We start from the raw sequence: 20281 nt of genomic DNA, 5'->3' as shown, positions 1-20281 counted from the left end.
CTCTAAATCGAGAGGGGACATTACAAGCTTGGCTGGGGAGGAGAAACATACATTTACCGAAGTGCTCCCAATCCGTTCTGGTTTAATCACTAGTCTAGATCGACTGTGATGGCAATTGAGTTAATCCTATGCTGAAAACGTTTGGCACCAAAACACACGTGGGGTGGGTGCAAATATTAAAGTTGTAATTGAAGAATCTCTCCAACTACAGACAAGGTGCTTCACATAGTTCCCAAACCTGGTGTGCATAATTCATGCAACACTTTAAGGTTGTAAGGTTTAGGGTTAGATTGTGCAATGGTTTCTATTTCGTTTGTATGCTCTTTAACATATATACTACTTCAGAGTTGTGGAATACCTACCATCCAATGCCTAGGACAAAGTGGTTGGGGTCAAGAACAACAAGTTTTCATGTTCATACTGTCTGCTGGACAAGCAGGAACAACCCACGCAGTACAAAGCCTTTGGCTCCATGTTTAGAATAGTTGAATATGGGATCTATGAAGAAGCATTGATTGCACGTAAGAAAAGATTTGCATCTATAGGTGTGAGCTATTCAGAGTTGTACATTTAGTTCAATAATGCAAGACCTTTATTATTAATGTAAGTTTTCTAATGAAATGCATGAGCTGTGAGCTAGCTTGCCTTACCGACAGTTGTTCCACTCTAAGAAAGTGTAAACCTTTGCAAAATGTATAATTTCTAGGCTATTCCTAATGTTCTCAGAATTCCTTCTAAGTATATGCAAGTACAGTCAGGAGCCTGAAAGCAAGATTAGTGATAGTTTGCTTCAGAATAAAAATAAAACGTATACAAAAATAGGAAACTTTGAAGAAAATGCAATTGTAACATTTTAGATACCATTTCTTTGAGTCATCATCTGGCAAAATGTATTTGATGTACATTAATATTTGTAAAAAGGAATCATTGTAAAAACTAAGATTAATAATGGAGAATCAGTGTAAAGTCAGCAGGGGAAACATTTTGGGTTACATAATTAATTAGGGGCCCAGCTATTTCAATTTTTTTTAAAGCACTCCCGCAAGTATATGTCATTAAATTGATCCAGATGTTTGATTTTCAGAAATTAACAAGAGTATATAAGAAGGCTGCCATATCCTATTGCATGCCCCCAAAAGGGTCAAGTGGATATTTTACAGGTCAAGCATGTGTTGGATGCATCCTATCCCACACCAAAGTAGATAGTTTATACAAATATACGCCCATGTTCTTCAGTTAATGATTCAATGAGCCCCTAATTTGCATTAATAGGCCTGTTCCTGCCATAACAATAGGGAAAACTTACTGTAGAACTTCCGTTCCATGAGTTCTCTTTGCTGAAAAATAAATAAACAATTCATTACATTGAAACCTCGATGTGCAGAAGGTTATGAGGGGGTCTTACATATTTCATGGCATCCATCTTGCTTCAAATCATGAATTTACTGCTACAATTGTTCCAAATGTTATATGTTGTGATACCTACAAAGCACACCTTAGCTACAAAGCATAACGGTGTACAGGTAATGCCACATGTATGATCCTTCTTGTGCACCCAAGTTTGTACATAATACCAAATTATGTAAAAGTGGCGCCATCTTACATTCCCCGTACCCCTAGGCTGGGCCTCCTTCATATTCTGGAAAATGTTGGGGGTAACGCTTACAAACGACACTTGCTGCTGTTGGGACTAGTGGTGGCCAAGCGTGACCTGGCCCAAGCATGGAAGAGCGTACGTGCCCCCCCACTAAGTGCATGGAAGGCGGGATTGGACTTTCTAATGGGTCTAGAAATACCCGTATTTGAGGCCAGGGGGTGCCCCCGGAAACACTACAAAATCTGGAAACGGTGGGCAGACTACAGGGGTCTGGACCTCGATCCCCCGGCGGATATTGATGATGTACTGGCCCTTGATGTGGATCCCGTGCCCTAGGCTATTAGCCGACACTGACTCTGATTTCCATCTCATGTTGCTGACCTGTGATCAAGTGCACTGGGCTAGGGTGGAATAAAGGGTGGGTAGCTGGGGGGGCATTGGGGGGGGGTGTTGTTGGGGATAGGTGGTTGGGAGGGAATTGGGGTGTGCTTTTCGTAAAACTCTGGGTTCACTACCATGCTTTTGTCTGTGTGTGTTGTTGGCAGTCTCCTCCTGACTGTGGAGGGCTGTCCTGAACCTTGCTTGAACTCTCAATAAAAACGGTTTTGAAAAAAAAAAAGTGGCGCCATCTTGTAATGGGGCTTAAGTTGGTTAGTGGGTTCTGTAAAATTTGCTTAGCAGTTTTTGTTTGTTACATGTTAAGACTTAAATATTTGAATAGCACATGTTACTATCAAGGCTTACTAACTCGCGTCTAGACATTGGATATGGGTACAGGAAGTGTTGGTTCTATGTATTTCAAAGTTACCACTGTCTTACTGTTGCGATGAATAAGATTCTCTAAATAGCTTCAAAGAGAATGCAACTTTACCTTGAGTTCAACATAGCAAGCTCTAGATTTTTATAACCCACCTCATCACACATGATGATCTTGCATGTGTGCGAGACCTGAGTAAGTAAGTAAGTAAGTAAGTAATATTTTTATTGTTTTAGGTTAATAAAAACCGTTACAAAAATACATTGAAATACAGTCTCCTCAAGAGAAATTAAAAGAAAACCTTAAAAACAGGAATTGAAGGAAATAGTAAATATAAAAGCAATAAACCATATTACGAGTATATTGTTCGAGGCTTCTTTGTCCTATGCCGAGGTATCCTCTCGGCCAAGTGCCTAGTTTTTTTGTTACCGTTCTGCTAGTTTCAGGAATTTCACCAGCTTCCCGTTTAAAGGGGGGAAACCAGGATCAAAACAGGCAAGGACGGCTTGTCTCCGTGAGCGGACTCCTAGTTCGTTGAAGGCGGTTTTCAACAGAGCTACTCTTTCCTCGTTCAGCCTCGAGCAAGTACATTGTAGATGTTCTAAGTCTTCAGTCCCGATTCCGCAGAGCCTGCATTTGGTCCCGTAGTTCTGTCTCAGCCATGGTGGTAGGTGAGGGATGGCAGGTAGGATCCCTAGCCGGTGTTTGAAAAAGGCTTCTTTTATTTTCCAGCCATACCCCAGACCAAAATATGCTTGAAGCCCCGGTGATTTATATGTACACAGGGTCATCCAGGCGTGGTGCCTCTGAGAAAGCAAGGCTTTGTCCTCCACATGCGAGTGACTCTTTAGACTCTTGATCACTATGCGCTTGAATTGTGCATGAGATAGAGGAGTCTCCCCTAGATATTTCAGTCCTGTGATGGCCAAGGACTCCTCTAAGTATTTTTTCGCCGGCATTCTGGCTGAACTTGTCATATCTTGCCAGAGCTGTCGGTTCAAGGTGTTTTCTGAAGAGTTCTTTAATTTATGCCAGCACTTGATGTATGAGCCTCTTCGTGCGAGTGTTTGGCACGTCAGCCCAAATTCCAACCGAATCTGGGCCGGCGAAGTGTACGATGGCAAGTTAAATAGTAGTCTGTAGGCCTTTGAGATAGTTGTATCAAGAAGTTTTGCGTCCGTTCCTCTTAGGGCCTCGCTGCCATACGTGATTGATGACTCTATTTTGATTTTTGCTACTCGAAGTAGTGGCAACAGAGTCTCGCCACTCAAGTTGGACTTTAACTGTTTCAGTGTCATGGCTATTAACATGCCTTTCCTCTTGATGGCCTCTAGTTGATTTAAATAGTGGCCACCTTTGTCGACTTGGATCCCAAGATATTTGTATTCAGAGCAGTTTGAAATTGCTTCTGTGCCAAGTGACCAAGTGTGCGACTTTTTGTTCCCAGTTATGGACAGAACTTTTGTCTTGCTGATGTTCACTTCTAATAGATTTTTAACGGCATAACCATGAAGCGTGTTAATAAGATTCTGAAGACCAACTTTCGTGTGGCTGACCAAAACCACGTCGTCTGCGTAGGAAATGCTGGGCAGCCCTTTGCCTCCTAACCGGGGGGCATGGGAATTACAAGCCTCTAAGGCGGGTGGCAGGTCAGCTGTAAAAATATTGAAGAGAGTTGGAGCTAACACGCACCCCTGCTTTAGGCCCTTGGTGGTAGGAATAGGCCTAGAGAGGTGCGAGCCGTTCCCAAGCTTTACCTGGACCCACGTATTCGTGTGTAATTCGATCAGGAGGCTTAGTAGAGGCGAGGGAATCCCCCAGGAGGCCAGTTTTCGCCAGAGGATTTCTCAATTGACATTGTCAAAGGCCGCCTTAAAGTCCACAAAGCAGAGATGGAGAGCCTGCTTGGTAACCCTTGCCTTGTCAATGAGCAACGAGATGGCCACCAGGTTGGATGTTGTCCCCATGTCTTTACAAAACCCCGTTTGACTAGATGGTATTAAGCTTTGATTTGTAGCCCAGTCTCGCAGCTGAGTCAATAGAAGACCAGCAAAATATTTAGCCTCAATATCAAGGAGTGCAATCAGGCGGTAGTTTTTTGGAAGGAGTCTGTCCCCCGCCTTATAAATCGATGAGATGATTGAGCCCCTCCATGAGACGGGAAGGCGCCCAGAGTTACTAATGGATGAGTAGAGGGGGATCAACTTTTCAGCCCAGTATTCTGGTTCAAGTTTGAAAAGGGCCGGAGGAATACCATTTGGACCAGCTGCGCCGTCCTTTCTACCTTCGGAAATTAATTTTATGATTTGGGCCACAGAGGGTACCAATATGGCATCTTCTCGTGCTGAGCTTGTTTGAGGTTTTCGGCTCTCCAGAAGATTATAAAGCTCCTTTATTTTGCCATCCTGATGATTGAAATGTTCATCGAGAAATAATTCCCATGTCGATTTCGTTATGTAAGATGTTATACCATGGAGGCGCTAGGGGGCGCACAGCGGGATGGCTGGGTGATTCACAGCTCCGCTGGGCGATCAACAACAATGTGAGCTGGACCTACTACTAACCCCACCAAATCGACCACAGAACGGCCACACGGGCGTGTGAGGAGACGGTGCTTTCGTCGATATGCAGCGGACCGCAGCATCATAGCGGCGGAACAGATAATTACCGACGATAGCGGAGAAACGCAGCTCGCCTGACAAGATGGCGGACAGCCGGCTCGCCGATCTGCTGGAAGACGCGGTGGCTGACTGACCGATGAGGGGCGTGCGGCGGCTGGTCGAAGTAAGTGCGGGTAAGAGACATCCCCCTCCGCTTCCAGATCGCCGACATAGGGAGCAGAAGTGCACGAGCCCCATCGCCCGTAGCAGCCGCTAAACTAGACCACACGCCTGACAAGATGGCGGCGCCCATTAACTCAGCGTCAATGCCTGCATTCTAACGGTCCGGGGGGCAGACCTGGCCGGCCTACAACACGCTGCGGGCCCCGCATGCCGCACTCAAGACGCAGCGCCACAGGATCTGTGCTCGCATAAGCCCGCATCCCAGCGATACAGCGCTATGGCACACTACCACATGGGCAAATTTACGGCTGAGCAGGACATTGCGAGAGCGCGATTTTAACAGCCGGATACTGGCTCCGTGGGCCGTACATTGAAGATAAGGCTTCCACTCCTCCAGGAATACTGTGTGGCTCTACCATTCTGCAGCAACTGTCCCTCCCCATCCTAGGCTGCCTTACAGGGTGCACGTCTTGATCGTAACTGTTGGAGTGACATCGGGGGGTACCCCGCTTCCCCCCCAGGCGGCACATGAACGCACAGTGACGTTGGGCAGACTCAGATTGCGGGCCACTTCATGTTCGTTGTCCGCTCGGGTGTGCAGCCATCTTCCAAAGTGGGCATCACGGCTACTGCGACTAGAGTCACGAGGGCAAGGGGCACCGTGTCCGGGGCAACCACACATCAGGCTGGAGCGATGGGGAAACCTGACAAGCAACAGCCCAAGCTCTCGTTCGACAGCAGAAAATCCAACAAAACCTCGGAGGACTTGGCAGACGTCAGCAGCGCAGTCGAGACACCACCAAACAGTAACATGGAGAAAATATTACTAGCCATCCAGTCGAATCTACAAGATATCAACGGTAAACTGGATAACCTAACATGTCGTATGGACGGTATGGCTGCAAGACAAGAGAAGCATGGTGAGCGCCTAGACGAGGCCGAAATGCGTATATCGGCTGTGGAAGATGAAGCGCGCACTTCCACCACCAAGTGTACGGGAATAGAACGCATCCTGGAGGTCATTAAAGCGAAGGAGGAGGATTTGGAGGCGCGCTCGAGGCGCAATAATGTGCGCATTACAGGCTTGCCGGAGACAACCAACACAGGACGCATGGAAATGTACGTCGAAAACTTGTGCAAGGATCTTTTTGGCGCGGAAGCGTTGTCACCGTTTTTCATTGTAGAGCGGGCCCACAGATCGCTGGCGCCACGTCCACCGCCTGTAGCAACGCCGAGGCCAATAGCGGCGAGAATACTTAATTATCGGGCCCGGGACACCATCCTCAGACTGGCGAGAGAGAGAGGCAAAATCACACACCAAGGCAACTCCCTGGAGTTTTACCCGGATCATACTGTTGCGGTTCAACAGGCACGAAAAGAGTACGCGACTGTCAAGGCGAAATTAAGGGACCTAAACATAAGCTACTCCATGCTCTATCCTGCCAGACTTCGAGTAATGTGGAAGGAGAACGCGATTGTTTTACCCACACCCAAAGTGGCCTTAGACTTCGTCAAAAAGGTGCAGCGGGAGAACAGACAGAGTGATCGAGATGCACAACATCAAGACTCGGACTAGAGTCGCCGGTGGGTCCCTACAACGCTTGGCGGTAAGTCTCCCAATGGTTACGACTGGTGCCTGCACGATACCACAGCCCGCTTCCGAGGATAGTCTTTGGCGGCGGTGTGACGAAGGATGGGCAAACAATGCAGCAGAGAAAGGTATGGGACACCCGTAGTAACAACATGGATAGACACTATTGGCTTTTCACGCCATTTTGGTAATATTGACTGGACATACCTAACAGCTCACACCATAATGCAATCTAACACGCATAGTACTGCGGTGAGGACATGAACTTTCACTCCACACACACATCTTTCTATATGTTGCAGTGTGTAAGAGAGGTACCGGGCTTTATGTTGGGGTCGAGCCATACACTGTACAAAGCGGAACATTTTGCCGATTGATATGACTTTCAGCGGGAGGAGAGGTCTGACAGACTACTATTGGCACACGTTTCCTGACATGTACTTGCAACTGTTGATGGTGGGGGAGGAGTGGATTCACAGACACATAACTCACGATTATGTCAGCTTTTGAAGTATCGCCCACACCCATAACATAGGGTGCAAGACGGTGCCCCCTGCGGTCCTCCACGAGGGTGATACCCAACACAAGTTGTACGATATGGATACAGGATTGTTTGTTTTTTGTTTGGGGGGTTTATTTTCAAAGGGTCGATGGCTTCGGCATGTTGGGGCTGCTGGAGTGGGTGGGTTGGGAAGCTTTGAGAGTTTTGAATGTTTAGTTAGACCAATAACATTGAAATTGTACGAAACTCGGAATTCTCCCTGGTGGAGAACTGCTATCACTAGATTATGTACTCAGAATGCAATGATACTAATGTCCACTTTGGTTATGAATCACACAGGGATCGACCGATGCAGGCTTATACATAACTCACGGTTCTAGGCATACTGGTAGAAGCCATCTGAACGTCCTCACTTGGAACATAAGGGGCTTCACTCAAACGCGCAAGATCAGACAGGTCTTTGCGAGCCTCACTAGATGGGAAATAGATATTGCTTTCATACAGGAATCCCACCTAGCACCCAACACGCACCCACTTCTGGGAACCAGATGGGCAGAATCAACATATAGGGCCTCCTATTCCACTTATTCACGAGGAGTATTGATTTTGATTCGGAAAGGGGTAAACTTCAAGTCACAGCACGTTACACAAGATCCCGATGGCAGATACGTATTGGTCTCGGGCACACTACGCGGCCAACGCATAACACTTCTTAACGTATATGGTCCTAACACGGATTCACCAGAGTTCTTCAGGGAGGTGTGGGGCCACTTACAACCACACGCGAACACACACATAATATGCTGTGGGGACTGGAACGTGACATTGGTGGACGGGTTGGACCGTTCTTCCAACTCATCTGAGCAACATAAACAGGCTAGGACAATGTTGGGACACATGATGAAAGATCTGTCGTTAACGGATATTTGGAGACGTCAATATGTCAATGAACCAGGTGCCACTCACATCACAGCCTATCATAACAGCTGGTCTCGATTAGACTATTGGTTAGGTACGAATGATGTCGCACTGTGGGTGAAGGAACTTCAGGTTTTGCCACGCACACTGTCGGACCACAACCCCGTCCTATTACAGATAAGAATACCACAATACACACCTCCACCATTTCAGTGGAGATTCAATTCACAAGCTTTGTCAGATCCCGTTTATGAAGACACCATAACAAAGGCAATCAAAGAATATTTTCACATTAATTCTAACACTGTCGAAGATGCAGGTCTTTTGTGGGAGGCCTTTAAGGCTACGATAAGAGGCGTCTGCATTGGCACCACTGCAGGGATCCTGAAAGACATCAGACATCAGATACATCAGTGTGAGACCCGCATCAGAAATGTAGAACTCGCATTTGAGACTACACAGGATGTTACATTACTAGCAGAACTGCGGGACCTGCATACTGAGCATACTGATACAGTAGAGGCCGAAATCAAATATTTGGATCGCAAACACATAGCTAGGAACTTTGGTGAGGGGGGCAGACCGGGTGGTATGTTGGCGAGGAAGATATGCGAGGGGAGAGGACACTCAGCCATACTTAGCATTAAATCAAAAGAGGGCCTAATACAGACCCAATCGGAAGACATTCTACGAAACTTTGTGAACTCCTTTGGCGCACTCTACACATCGCAACCCACACAATCGGCAAGCGAGGTTTTTGACTATCTGCATGATGTGGTGATTGGTTGGCTGTCGGATGCACAGAGGGAACACCTAGCAATACCCATCACAGTAGAGGAGGTGACAACAGTGATTAAGTCACTACCTAATGGCAAAGCGCCAGGCCCGGATGGGTACACTAACGAGTTTTACAAACACTTCGCAGACATTATTGCGCCTTACCTGGTAGACATGTTCGGCTCCTCCTTCGAGAAATCGATACTTCCCCCTACTCTCCGTGAGGCATTAATCATTGCCCTCCTGAAACCGTCCAAAAACCCTGAAGATTGTGACTCCTACAGGCCTTTATCGCTTATTAACGTAGACTCGAAAATACTCGCGAAACTACTGGCGGAACGTTTATCCCCTTTAATGACCCGCCTGGTCCTCCCAGATCAGACTGGTTTTATCCCCACACGATCAACTTCCCACAATACAAGATCCTTATTCGCTCTCTCCCACTACCTTCAGCCCTCCGTTAAAGCAGTGGCGGTCATGCTCGATGCCGCTAAGGCATTTGACTCTATTGAATGGAGTTATATGATTGCTATTTTACACAGGATGGGCTTTCCCAAATGATTCGTCCAATGGATAACACTACTATACACTCAACCATGTGCAAGAGTCTGGATAAATGGTTATATCTCCGCTCCCTTTGCTATAGAACGTGGAACTAGACAGGGCTGTCCCCTCTCCCCCTTACTTTTCGCGTTAGCGCTGGAGCCCCTGGCATGTATCATTAGACAAAATTACAAGGATTCGGCTCTGCAGTTTGCATCCAGACCACTACACATATCTTTATACGCGGACGACATGCTGCTGTATATACGCGATCCAGAGAATCATCTGAATAATATACTCAGAGAATATATAAGATTTGGGGGTCATTCGGGACTGACAATTAACTGGTCCAAATCTTCCATAATACTGTTAACAGACACTACCACCCCCTTTGAGATCGACTATCCCCTGGAATGGCAACAGGAACCAATTCGTTATCTAGGGGTCATGTATCATAGAGACCCGGAAGAAGTTCTGCGCGCGAATTATGGGGTGGTGATATCCAAACTGGAGGACAAAATCCGGCGCTGGATCCATTTACCTCTCTCCCTGGCTGATCGGATCGCGATCGTTAAGATGAATATATTACCTAAACTTCTCTACCTTTTTAACAACATTCCTATCACGCCCACCAAAGAAACCTTCCGCCGTTTAAGTCAATGGTTCTGACACTGATATGGGCAGGCAAACAGGCCCGAATTGATCTCCAGACGTTAACACTCCCGTATGCACAGGGCGGTTTTGGGGTACCTGACTTTCTCCTATACTACCTGTGTGCCCAGGCGCAATACGCGGCTTATTGGTATCACGAGGTACCGTACCTCACACACACGGCCATAGAAGAGAGTGATGCGAGCCCTGTCCCCCTATCAGCGATAATTACGCACACCAGACCGCCGCTACATGCGAAGGACATAAACACTATTGATACCACCATCAAGGCCTGGCGCAAACTTGGACAATTGTCCCGTAAAACTCAATTGTATGCACCAGCGCTACCCCTGCGCCACCATCAAGCTCTGTCTGTCACTAGTGAGCAGGTAGGCATGTCCTTATTGCGTAAAGCTGGAATAGACACTATGGGAGATGTGTTTCAGGAGGGATCATTCAGGGACATTGAACAGTTAACATATATACAACACATGACCCCCATGTTCCGCTTCACATATTTCAGATTAACAAGAGCACTGCGGGAACACTATCCAACATTTCCGTTAGAACCAGAGTGTTTAGCACCACTCCAGCTAATAATTACAACACAGGATCTATCACATCTGGTGTCCAGATTATACACGGCAGCACAGGCTGAGATAGCGCAGGTTCCTACAAAAGCCAGGGCTAGATGGGACTTGGAACTAGAGACTCTGTTAACAGATGAAGAATGGCAACAAACTTGTGCCCTGACACAGATTCTCACGCCCAACGGAAACTTGAGGATTATACACTACAAATTCATCCATCAGGCATACTACACCCCTTCCAAACTGCTTAAATTTGGGTTGCAGGACGAGGACAGGTGCAAGAGATGCAATAGGGAAGGTGCAAACTTTACGCATCTCGCATGGTATTGTGCCAAAATATCAGAATACTGGGCAGACGTTACATCCACTCTCACTGTCATGTTAGAGGAGGAGGTACAATGCACGGTGCAGATCTGTCTCCTTGGGATTGTCCCACAGTTTCGGGCACTGAAGCGCAAGTTCTGCGTAATATCTTTGTTACTAGCTAAGAGACAGGTGGCGCAGTGCTGGAATAGTCGGAAGGTACCCAAGAAATCCACGTGGCTTCGTGACATGTCAGTATGTAGAGACAGGTTGATGACATACGAAGAGAACCTCCCTGTGAAATCTAGGCCGAAGGACTACTGGCATTTCCTAACAGACTTCCTTAACTCCCAGGAAGAGGAAATAGAAATATAAAAGGTTTAGTGACACATTCAAAGGTGGCAAAAGATGATGTGCAGGCTGAACATGGCTATTACATGGTCCGAAGTGACACCCGGATCCGTTAACAAGAGAGTACAGTCAGGTATGGTCAATTTCGATGTCTGGTCTTTGTGTTGTGTTCTATTACTGTTCTTATCTATAAAATTCCGAATGTGAGACTCATATCGAACGGCTAGCTGCGAGGCCTGCAAAGGGTAAGCCAGGGGCGGCTCCGGCTGATGATGAAGGCTGATTTATATTCTGATTGTTCCTGATTAAGTATTTGCTGACACATTGCATGCCGGCCCACTGGGTTGTAGGCTCGTGGCTGTGTAACATATATGAAGTAAATAAAGGTCTTACAAAAAAAAAAAAAAAAAAGATGTTATACCATTGTTTTTCGGGTTTAATAATTTGTTTATGATCGACCAGAACTGGGCGCTGTTATTGCCCTTGGATGCGTAGTGGAGTTTGGCCCAAAAATCTGCTTCATTTGTTCTTTTAATTGTCCATTTCATTTTTTTGAGATCCGCACGGTGTTTGTGAACCTCTGCTAGAAGAGTTCCATCCCCCGGGCTTTTCTTCAACTGTCTTAAAGTTTTATTAATCGCTTTTTTGTGTGATTTCATAGCCAGTTTCTGAGTGCTCAAGATCTTCCTTGTGACCCCATGTGCTGGTGCTAAAGAGTGCCGTACGGTTGTCGAGTAGTTGTTTGCAAACTCCATCGTGAATTGTTCCCAGCCTGCTACGGTATTGCCGGAAGGGTAGTTTGAAGTGCTCAGTTGAGTTTTTGCAGCTAGAAGTACCTCCGCAGTATTTGCTACTGAAGTTTTGATGCGTTTGAGGTTGATGGAGTAAATATTCCGCGGACCTGTTGCGTTCAAAAGAATATCATCAGGGAGCGCCCCTAGACTGACTTCTTGAGGACGATGATCGCTGTCACCATTGTCTCCTAAATTGTAGCCTAAAACGTAATGAAATAACGTAAGGGAGACTAACATATAATCAATTGAGGAGGAAGTCTTGCCTGAGGTGAATGAGGGCACAGATGGTGAGTCCTCTGCGAATCTTCCGTTTAAGACCCTCAGGCCCATGTGTTCTAGGTCTTCCAGTAATGCCTTTGCAGCCTTAGATGCCTTGCATTGGCTGCTGAATGCTTGGGTTGGTATATTCCAGCGAGACCTGAGTAGCGGAGCAGCAGAGTAGCCGAGCGGAGTAGCCGAGCCACTGACCTGGAGAGCCCCTGCAAGGAGCACGCCACACATTGCTCACCTGCCGCCCACTTGCCGCCCGCCGAAGGTTTTGCGGCTCTCACTTCTCCACGGCGGTATTGAGGGGCACAGAGAGGGCACAGCGAGGGAGCAGCGAGCCTAGGGCTCCAGAGCGATTCTCTTTTCGGGCAAAGGACTGGGCCCGGAGCAGCCTTGAGCAGCAGGGAGCACTGGAGCCGGCAGCCGCGGTTGGTCTCCAGTCGTGCGGTTTCCCTGGCACACCCAGCACACCCGGATTTCTGCTTGCTGCCTTTTGCTCGTCCTTTGTCCCATTGCTCACTTGTCATCTCGGAGCTGATGTTGAATTGAAGTTGGCTCCGTGTGACCTGGGTTGGACATCGTGTAAGCAAAAACAATTCCCAACAGGTATTATGTAAAGACAATTTCAAAGATGTATGCAACACGCATTACAAGGAAGGAAGAGACAAGGAGTCAATTGATTTTTGGAGGAGGTAGTATTATTTACCAAGAAGCAAGGGAAAAGATCTTTCGATGTCAATACAGTTAAAACAGCACTGTACAGAACGGATCTTGTGACAACCCAGTGACACTTGGTGCAAGGTGCTATATACAATAGGTGATAGTGAATGTGCAAGTGCTAAAAACAACAGCATTGGCGACGCATTAACCGAAGTATTTACATCAAATAATGGCTCCGAAAGACAAGTTATAATCACTTGAAACACAGTTATTTATACAGGAGCACAAGACGTGATATGCGTCGTATAATTCAAGCTGTACAGTCGACGGCGTTTCGATCCCCTTTAGTCGGGGTCGTCATCAGGACAGGGTTGTCGATGCATTCACTGCCTGCAGCCCACCCGCAAGAAGAGCCCCGCTTGCCTTCTGCCGCCCTGCTTAAATCAGGCGCAGCAAGTCCCGCCCGCTGTTCAGACCAAAGCTACGATCAGTTTTCGATCATTGAATGATTAATCGGACTTCACCTACCCTCGCCCGTCTGCCTGGGTACAACTCACTGTTTTCATCGACAACCCTGTCCTGATGACGATCCCGACTAAAGGGGATCGAAACGCCGTCGACTGTACAGCTTGAATTATACGACGCATATCACGTCTTGTGCTCCAGCACTTGCACATTCACTATCACCTATTGTATATAGCACCTTGCACCAAGTGTCACTGGGTTGTCACAAGAACCGTTCTGTACAGTGCTGTTTTAACTGTATTGACATCGAAAGATCTTTTCCCTTGCTTCTTGGTAAATAATACTACCTCCTCCAAAAATCAATTGACTCCTTGTCTCTTCCTTCCTTGTAATGCGTGTTGCATACATCTTTGAAATTGTCTTTACATAATACCTGTTGGGAATTGTTTTTGCTTACACGATACACCCATCCCAACGTGGTCTATGGGTTTCCTCCTGTTATTCTTATACGTACTGGGTTGGACATCGGCACCGGCACAGGGAGAGTTTGCTGCATACAGGCGGAGCTGGCACGAGGCTTGTGGTTTGGAGCTTAGCCTAGCCTCACCTGTGTCGAGGCCTGGTTTTTCAAACAAAGGGGTTGGATACACGGCTGTTGCAGAAATCTGGGCACATGAGGCTCGAATTGTGCTTCCCTACTTTGCAGTCCAACAGCGATCGACTCCTCAGTATGACACCTGGTCTGAGACCTGAGAGGAGGAGCTAGACTGCCGATTGCCGAGCTGAGCTGAGCTACGTCGTGAGGAGCGGCGAGCCTGCGAGCTGCGAGCGGCGTGACAACAACGCTGCCGCCCGCCGCCGAGGGTGAGGAAGTAAGGGGGCCTTCAAGCCGTTAGAACAGAGCCAAGTACGCTGGGAGAGCCACGCCATGTGAGGAGTTGAGAGCTACGAGCCGCGAGAGGCGTGAGCGCTGTGTGAGCGCTGTGACAGCAATGCTGCCGCTGCCGCCCAGGCAGGGGGCCCTCCTGCCGCTAGAACGGAGCCGTGAATATGCTCCTTTCACGGGTCCGCGACGATTCCCTCAGCGGCTGCACCCATAAATACTCCCATTGCGGCGGCCGGAGCCCCAAAACACTTCCTCCTAGAGGGTGGACCCCGCGATTATTTCACCAGGGCGGCCGGAGACGTGAGTATTACTTCTTCTTTTTTTTTTCTCTCTATTTTTGGCGGTCGAAGCGCAAACACTTTCCCCCAGCGGCCGGAGCCCGTGAACGTCTCACCTGGGCATCAGAGCTGCGAGAGGAAGACAAAGACCAGCGTGCTGGAGGGAGGCGTGCTGAGAGGATATGAAAGGCGATCATCGACCGCCCAACACCCCTAATCTCCAGTCCCTGCATACACACCCACTCGCAATATAACTGCTACCGCTGCTGTATCCCCCTGCCCCGCCAGACCCGGCTTCAGACGGGGGTCGGTAGGCAGTTCTTGAACTTGGTACCGAATCGCCCAGGTGCCGAGAGAGGTGAGGCGAGGAGGCGCGCGACAGACAGAAGCTAACAGAAACAGACAGAAGCAGATAGCAGGCTGCAGCAGGTCCTGTGCTGTGCAGTCGGGGGTCTGCAGGAATATAATAAGCACGGGGTAGAGGCAGCCTGGAAGGAGAGATTGCAAGTCTTACAACGTATGTTGCAACTGCGGAGGGCCGAGTAAAAGGATTAAGTAAAGGATTGAAGGAGGTGAGGCTCAAGTCATCTCCAGGAAACACACCAAGAAGAAGCCTTACCAACACAAATAGGGAAAAAAGGAGGGAAAAAAAAGGAAAAATCCTAAGAATGAGATCTGGTACAAAACGGCAAACTGCGCCCAGCAAAAAGCAAAAAAAACTATTCTGAAACCCAATTCCCATAGATCCCTCTACGTCTTTATCAGACGGTGCGTCCGAGGCACAGGGAGAAAGGGAGAGGTCAGACACGGGAAAGTTGGTGGCAATACCCGAGAGTCTCGGTCCAGTGACGGGTAAACAAGGGCAGCAAAAAAATGACAAATTTTTCTTTTTAAAAGACCCGGTCTCGGCAATCTTCGCTGTTACAGTGGAGGCGCTAAATCTCCCGAGCCCAATCCTGCCAGACATGATTAAACCGTCACTTGCACTAGGGGTTGCTAACAAGGAATTAAACCAACGCTCACACGAGAGAGCCACAAACTTACCAGGCATAATAGGTCAGACAGCGAAAATTAACAAACAGTTAGAAATTGTGCAGGCCCAAGTGCAAAATACAATTGGGCCCCTTGAGAACACGGATTCCAAAAAGGAAGCGGACATTAAAACTTCAACCCAAATAAGCGATCAAAACACAAAGGATACGAACAAACCAGCATCCTACCTGCTAACATCACAGGGTCTAGAGTCGCTTGAAAACATCTTTGCCAAATCAGGCTCCCTAAATACAAGTCACAAAGACTACACCAAGCGAAACATAACATTTCAAGGGGCAGACCTAGGAGGTGTGTTAAGCCAGAGACCCGAAGGGGAGGCAGAAACGGAAGACCTCCCTTCAATCACAAACACCCAAAAGCCGTGTGTAACCTCTAAGAAAAAAACAAAAAGAGCATTAGACTTCGGGCAATCTACAACGGAACATCTGACTATAAAGGCGCACCCTCAAGAGTTAGTGGCATCAACACCACGAAACCTAGAGGATCGAGGTAGTAGCCATAGAATTCTGATTGACGACACCAGTAGTGTCGGCAGTGAGGCAAGCAAGCATGCCCAGATGGATCCTATTTTAATTTCATCGGCAAGCAGGACTGAACAGTCCTGCGCAAACTTAGAGAACAGAGTCAGTTTTCAACGAAACACAAATTGGGTGAAGACCCTAATCAGCACATTGGATCAGGCAATAAGGGCATTAAACTTCCAATCGGACAAAATGGAAGTCCAAATAGACCTAATAAATATCATCGCAGAGCACATATCAAACATAAGCTCTAAGGCAGACACAATAATGAACTTATTAGCCAAAAAGGAAAGTGCGGGAAAAAACACAAAGACTAGCATAGATCAGACAACTTTAGGAAACAGAACACAAACCAAATGTAATGTTAAACCTAGTCGATGTAATTGTGGTAGTATAATTGAAAAACTGGCCACCCTCCCAGAGATCCTAAATGATATCCTGGGAGTAGTGAAATCTACTTGCGATCAAAGAGGAAACCCGAAGCTCATGGAAACTACTCAGAACGAAGAAATTTTAAATCCCCAAATTGGTCGACATATCCCGGATCAATCCAACAAAGGGGCTCGGAAGAACACATCCACAGGTCAAGATGTAGGGGCGACGGAAAGTCAAGAAGAACAAATCAATGAAGGCCTGCCTACCCCTCCATTTGATCAACAGGACAAATTAACAAAACGACAACGAAAGAAAGCCAGGAAGGCACGGACCAAACAAAATAAGAAACACACCGTTGCCCCAGAACACATTTTCCCAATTTTTATAAAGAACGTAAGTCAAGCTTTTGAAACAAACAAGGATATGTCGAAATCTCCCAACAGTAGACAGGACCAACAATATTTGGAAAGGGTTAGTTTTTCGTTTGAGAACTCGATAACGGTGGAGACAACACATAAATCAGAAGTAAAAACCTTCAACGGGCCAAGGGAACTCAAACAATCAACCATAGGCCCAACTTTACCCCGATGTCAAATAAAAGAATCAGCTCGAATAAGAGATTATGTGGACTACGGCTTAAATATACGCGATAAGGACGCGGACATCCACGAAGAGGCGGGCAGCACAGAGGCCAGCTTGTCCCTACTCCAAAGGAAAGAAACAGAGGAATCATGTAAATCCAACAATAAGTACCGGAGTAAAAATCTAAGTACCGACAAAAGGGAACAAAAAATCTCTCAATTTGATTTAGACCAGAGAGTCTTAAAGATTACCACTAACGCAAAAGGCAGGAGCGTTACAACGAAGAGAGACTCCCCTGACCTTGAGCAATCAGCACAATGCACACAAACTAGAATCGTGAAGAAGTCAGGAAACAGTATTGAGGCACCAACAGCTCACGTAAATGATCGTAACCCAAAAAAAAGGCCCACAAGAACAAAAGCAATTTAACAAACCAGGTGGGAAATCAAACAGAAATTTCAGACGAAATCGAACCAGTTGTGACTTTTATCCCAGATTACACAACAAAGGGAAGGCAGGATATCCTCAATAGAGGAAATATCCTAAAACTGTTCAAGGAAATTCCGTAACTCAGGGGAATAGCTTCGCAAGACATGGAAGCACTAGAATTCCATCAAAACAGAGCTAGGCCAGAAATAGAAAATTCAGTCTCTACCTGGAAATCAAAAGAGCTGGCAGCAAAAATCTACACCCACAAAGCAATATTTGAGAGCTGGGGAATCAACTTACAGCAACATAAGCAACCAAGATATCCCTACCCCCTTCACAATATCCCAGACAACCATAAGGACACGGAGTCCCAAAGGCCAAAGTCTAAATCATGTTTACACGCCGCCCGAGCAACAACTCCGGGCAAAAGAACAGAAACAAAAACCACATTAAAGAATCAGACGGTCACCTATCGGCTCCACTGCAGTAATCACGACTGGTCATGGATCCCCTCAGCACTAAGCGATAAGCGTTCCTAGAACAGACATAACGACCATAGCCAGAGAACGACCAAAACTCTGGCAGAAGGAAGAAACAACTGTGGAAAGAATTAACTTTTGCTCTTGGAACGTGCATGGCTTTAGCAGTATGGAGCAGGACCATGAAACGCACATATTTTTTGATGAAATGGACATAATACTTTTACAAGAAACTTGGACCTTGACTGATCTAGGTATTCCAGGATTTACGGATCACCATATACTCGCTGAGAGGCATGCAAAATTTGGGCACCCACGAGGAGGTCTAACAATCCTTGTTTCACAAAAATATAACTGCAATCAAGAAATATTGGACGTTGGGCTAAACTGGGTTGAAGCAATAAAAATTACAATACAGCCCCAGTACCATTTGTTATTTTTAAATATTTATATACACCCAGACCGCAAATCAAAAAAGGAAAAATTGAAAACACTGCTCAAACTTATCAAAACCTTACAAAAAACTAATAAACAAAGCTCCATGATAATTTCGGGAGACTTTAACTCTAATCTACTCAGCACTGATAGGGGTGGATCGAACAGGGAAAAAAGGGTAGCATTCGGGGTCAATCAACCCGAACGGGGCAAGATATCCTCAATGGGCTTTATAATATTAAACAGTAAAAAAAAAGGCCACTCTCAGCCGTGCCCCACCTATATGAGCGGTAACGTTAAATCGACTCTAGATTTCACACTGGTAAGCGCGACTCTGATAAATTCAATAGTTGAATATTTAATAGTTCAGCGCTTGGAAAGCGATCATTTTCCTCAAATTATTAGGTTGGCTATCGCAGTTCCAAGAGCAGAGAGAATAAGATCGCTGCAGCACCAAACAGAAAAATATAGCCTGCGGAAAATAAAGTGGAGGGGTGGAGAAACACAGAATATTTTGACTACAGCCAGTAACTATATGTTAAACCTTGGGAGTCTAGAAAACGGAGATCCTATAAACAACTGCGAAAACTTGCTGGAGGAACTTAAAGAAAAACACTCAGTCCGGCCGAGAGCAATTAGAGATCAAAAAGGAAAGCCAGCGCCTTGGTTTAATGCAGAATTAAAACAAGAAAAAAGAAAACTGGCCAGGGCACAAAGAACGGTCGCAAAGGGACAATGTATAAACACCACAAAGCTCAGAAGCATGAGAAAGGCATACCGGAAAAAACTATAGATAGCAAAATCCCAACATAAAGATCGGGTTTGGGAAAAGCTACTGATCTCAAGCAAAAAAGCATCCTCCAGAGAGTTCTGGGCGATCATTAACGAACTTAACCTGGGAGCAGTATTGCAACAGGATCCCGGAATCAGCAACAAGGAATGGGGGGCATACGTGAAGAACCTTTACTTAATAAAGGAACCCCAAAGAATAGAAAAAAAACAAATTGGGACACCACTGGAGATCAATGCTGACAGCTTAAGACCACACCACAGCGGAATTCCGGAAACAAACCTCAATTTCGAAGAAGTATTGATCACCCGGGCCCAAATAAAAGAGGTAATCAAAAAATTAAAACCAGAGGGTGCACCGGGCCCGAACGGTCTCCCAACAGCAGTTTATAAGACAAATATAGACTTCTGGGCTGAACTTTTAGAAACATTGTTCAATCACATCTTGAAAAAAGGAATTCTTCCGGCAACATGGAGTGGAAATATCATCCATCCAATTTATAAGAAAGGGGACCGGAAAGAGCCAGGAAATTATCGATTAATTTCCCTAATAGATGTTGAAGCCAAGCTGTATGCTTCGTGCCTGTTGAATGAGCTGCAGGATTGGGAAACATCGACCAACATAATTCCCAGGTTCCAAAGTGGTTTTAGACTGGGGATGGGGACAACCACCAACCTGGTCACCTTGGCCCTGCTAACGGAAAATGCAAAAAAAAGAAAACAACAACTATACAGCTGCTTCGTCGATATAAAATCATCTTTCGACCACGTAAGCAGGCCAAGTCTCTGGAGCAAACTAAGAAAGTGGGGGACGCCGGATTACTTAATAAATGCAATAACCAGCCTATACAGCGAAACATGGGCGAAGGTCAAACTAGGGAATGGCATCAACCTCACTCATAAAA

General features: G+C 46.4%; 1 protein-coding gene across 9 annotated transcripts in view; it reads right to left on the bottom strand.

Moving 5' to 3' along the window:
- Positions 1–20281, bottom strand: part of LOC144772708 (uncharacterized) — a 1708106-nt gene that overhangs the window by 907312 nt on the left and 780513 nt on the right. For all 9 annotated transcript variants that reach the window (XM_078657210.1, XM_078657211.1, XM_078657206.1 and 6 more), the window contains one exon: positions 1307–1337. In XM_078657210.1, coding sequence (XP_078513336.1) covers positions 1307–1337 — 31 coding nt within the window. The remainder of the gene's footprint in view (positions 1–1306; positions 1338–20281) is intronic.

Source organism: Lissotriton helveticus, chromosome 8 (genome assembly GCF_964261635.1).
Source record: "Lissotriton helveticus chromosome 8, aLisHel1.1, whole genome shotgun sequence".
Lineage (NCBI taxonomy): Eukaryota > Metazoa > Chordata > Amphibia > Caudata > Salamandridae > Lissotriton > Lissotriton helveticus.
The sequence above is the reverse complement of the archived record's forward strand: the minus strand, read 5'-3'. Positions and strand labels throughout refer to the sequence as shown.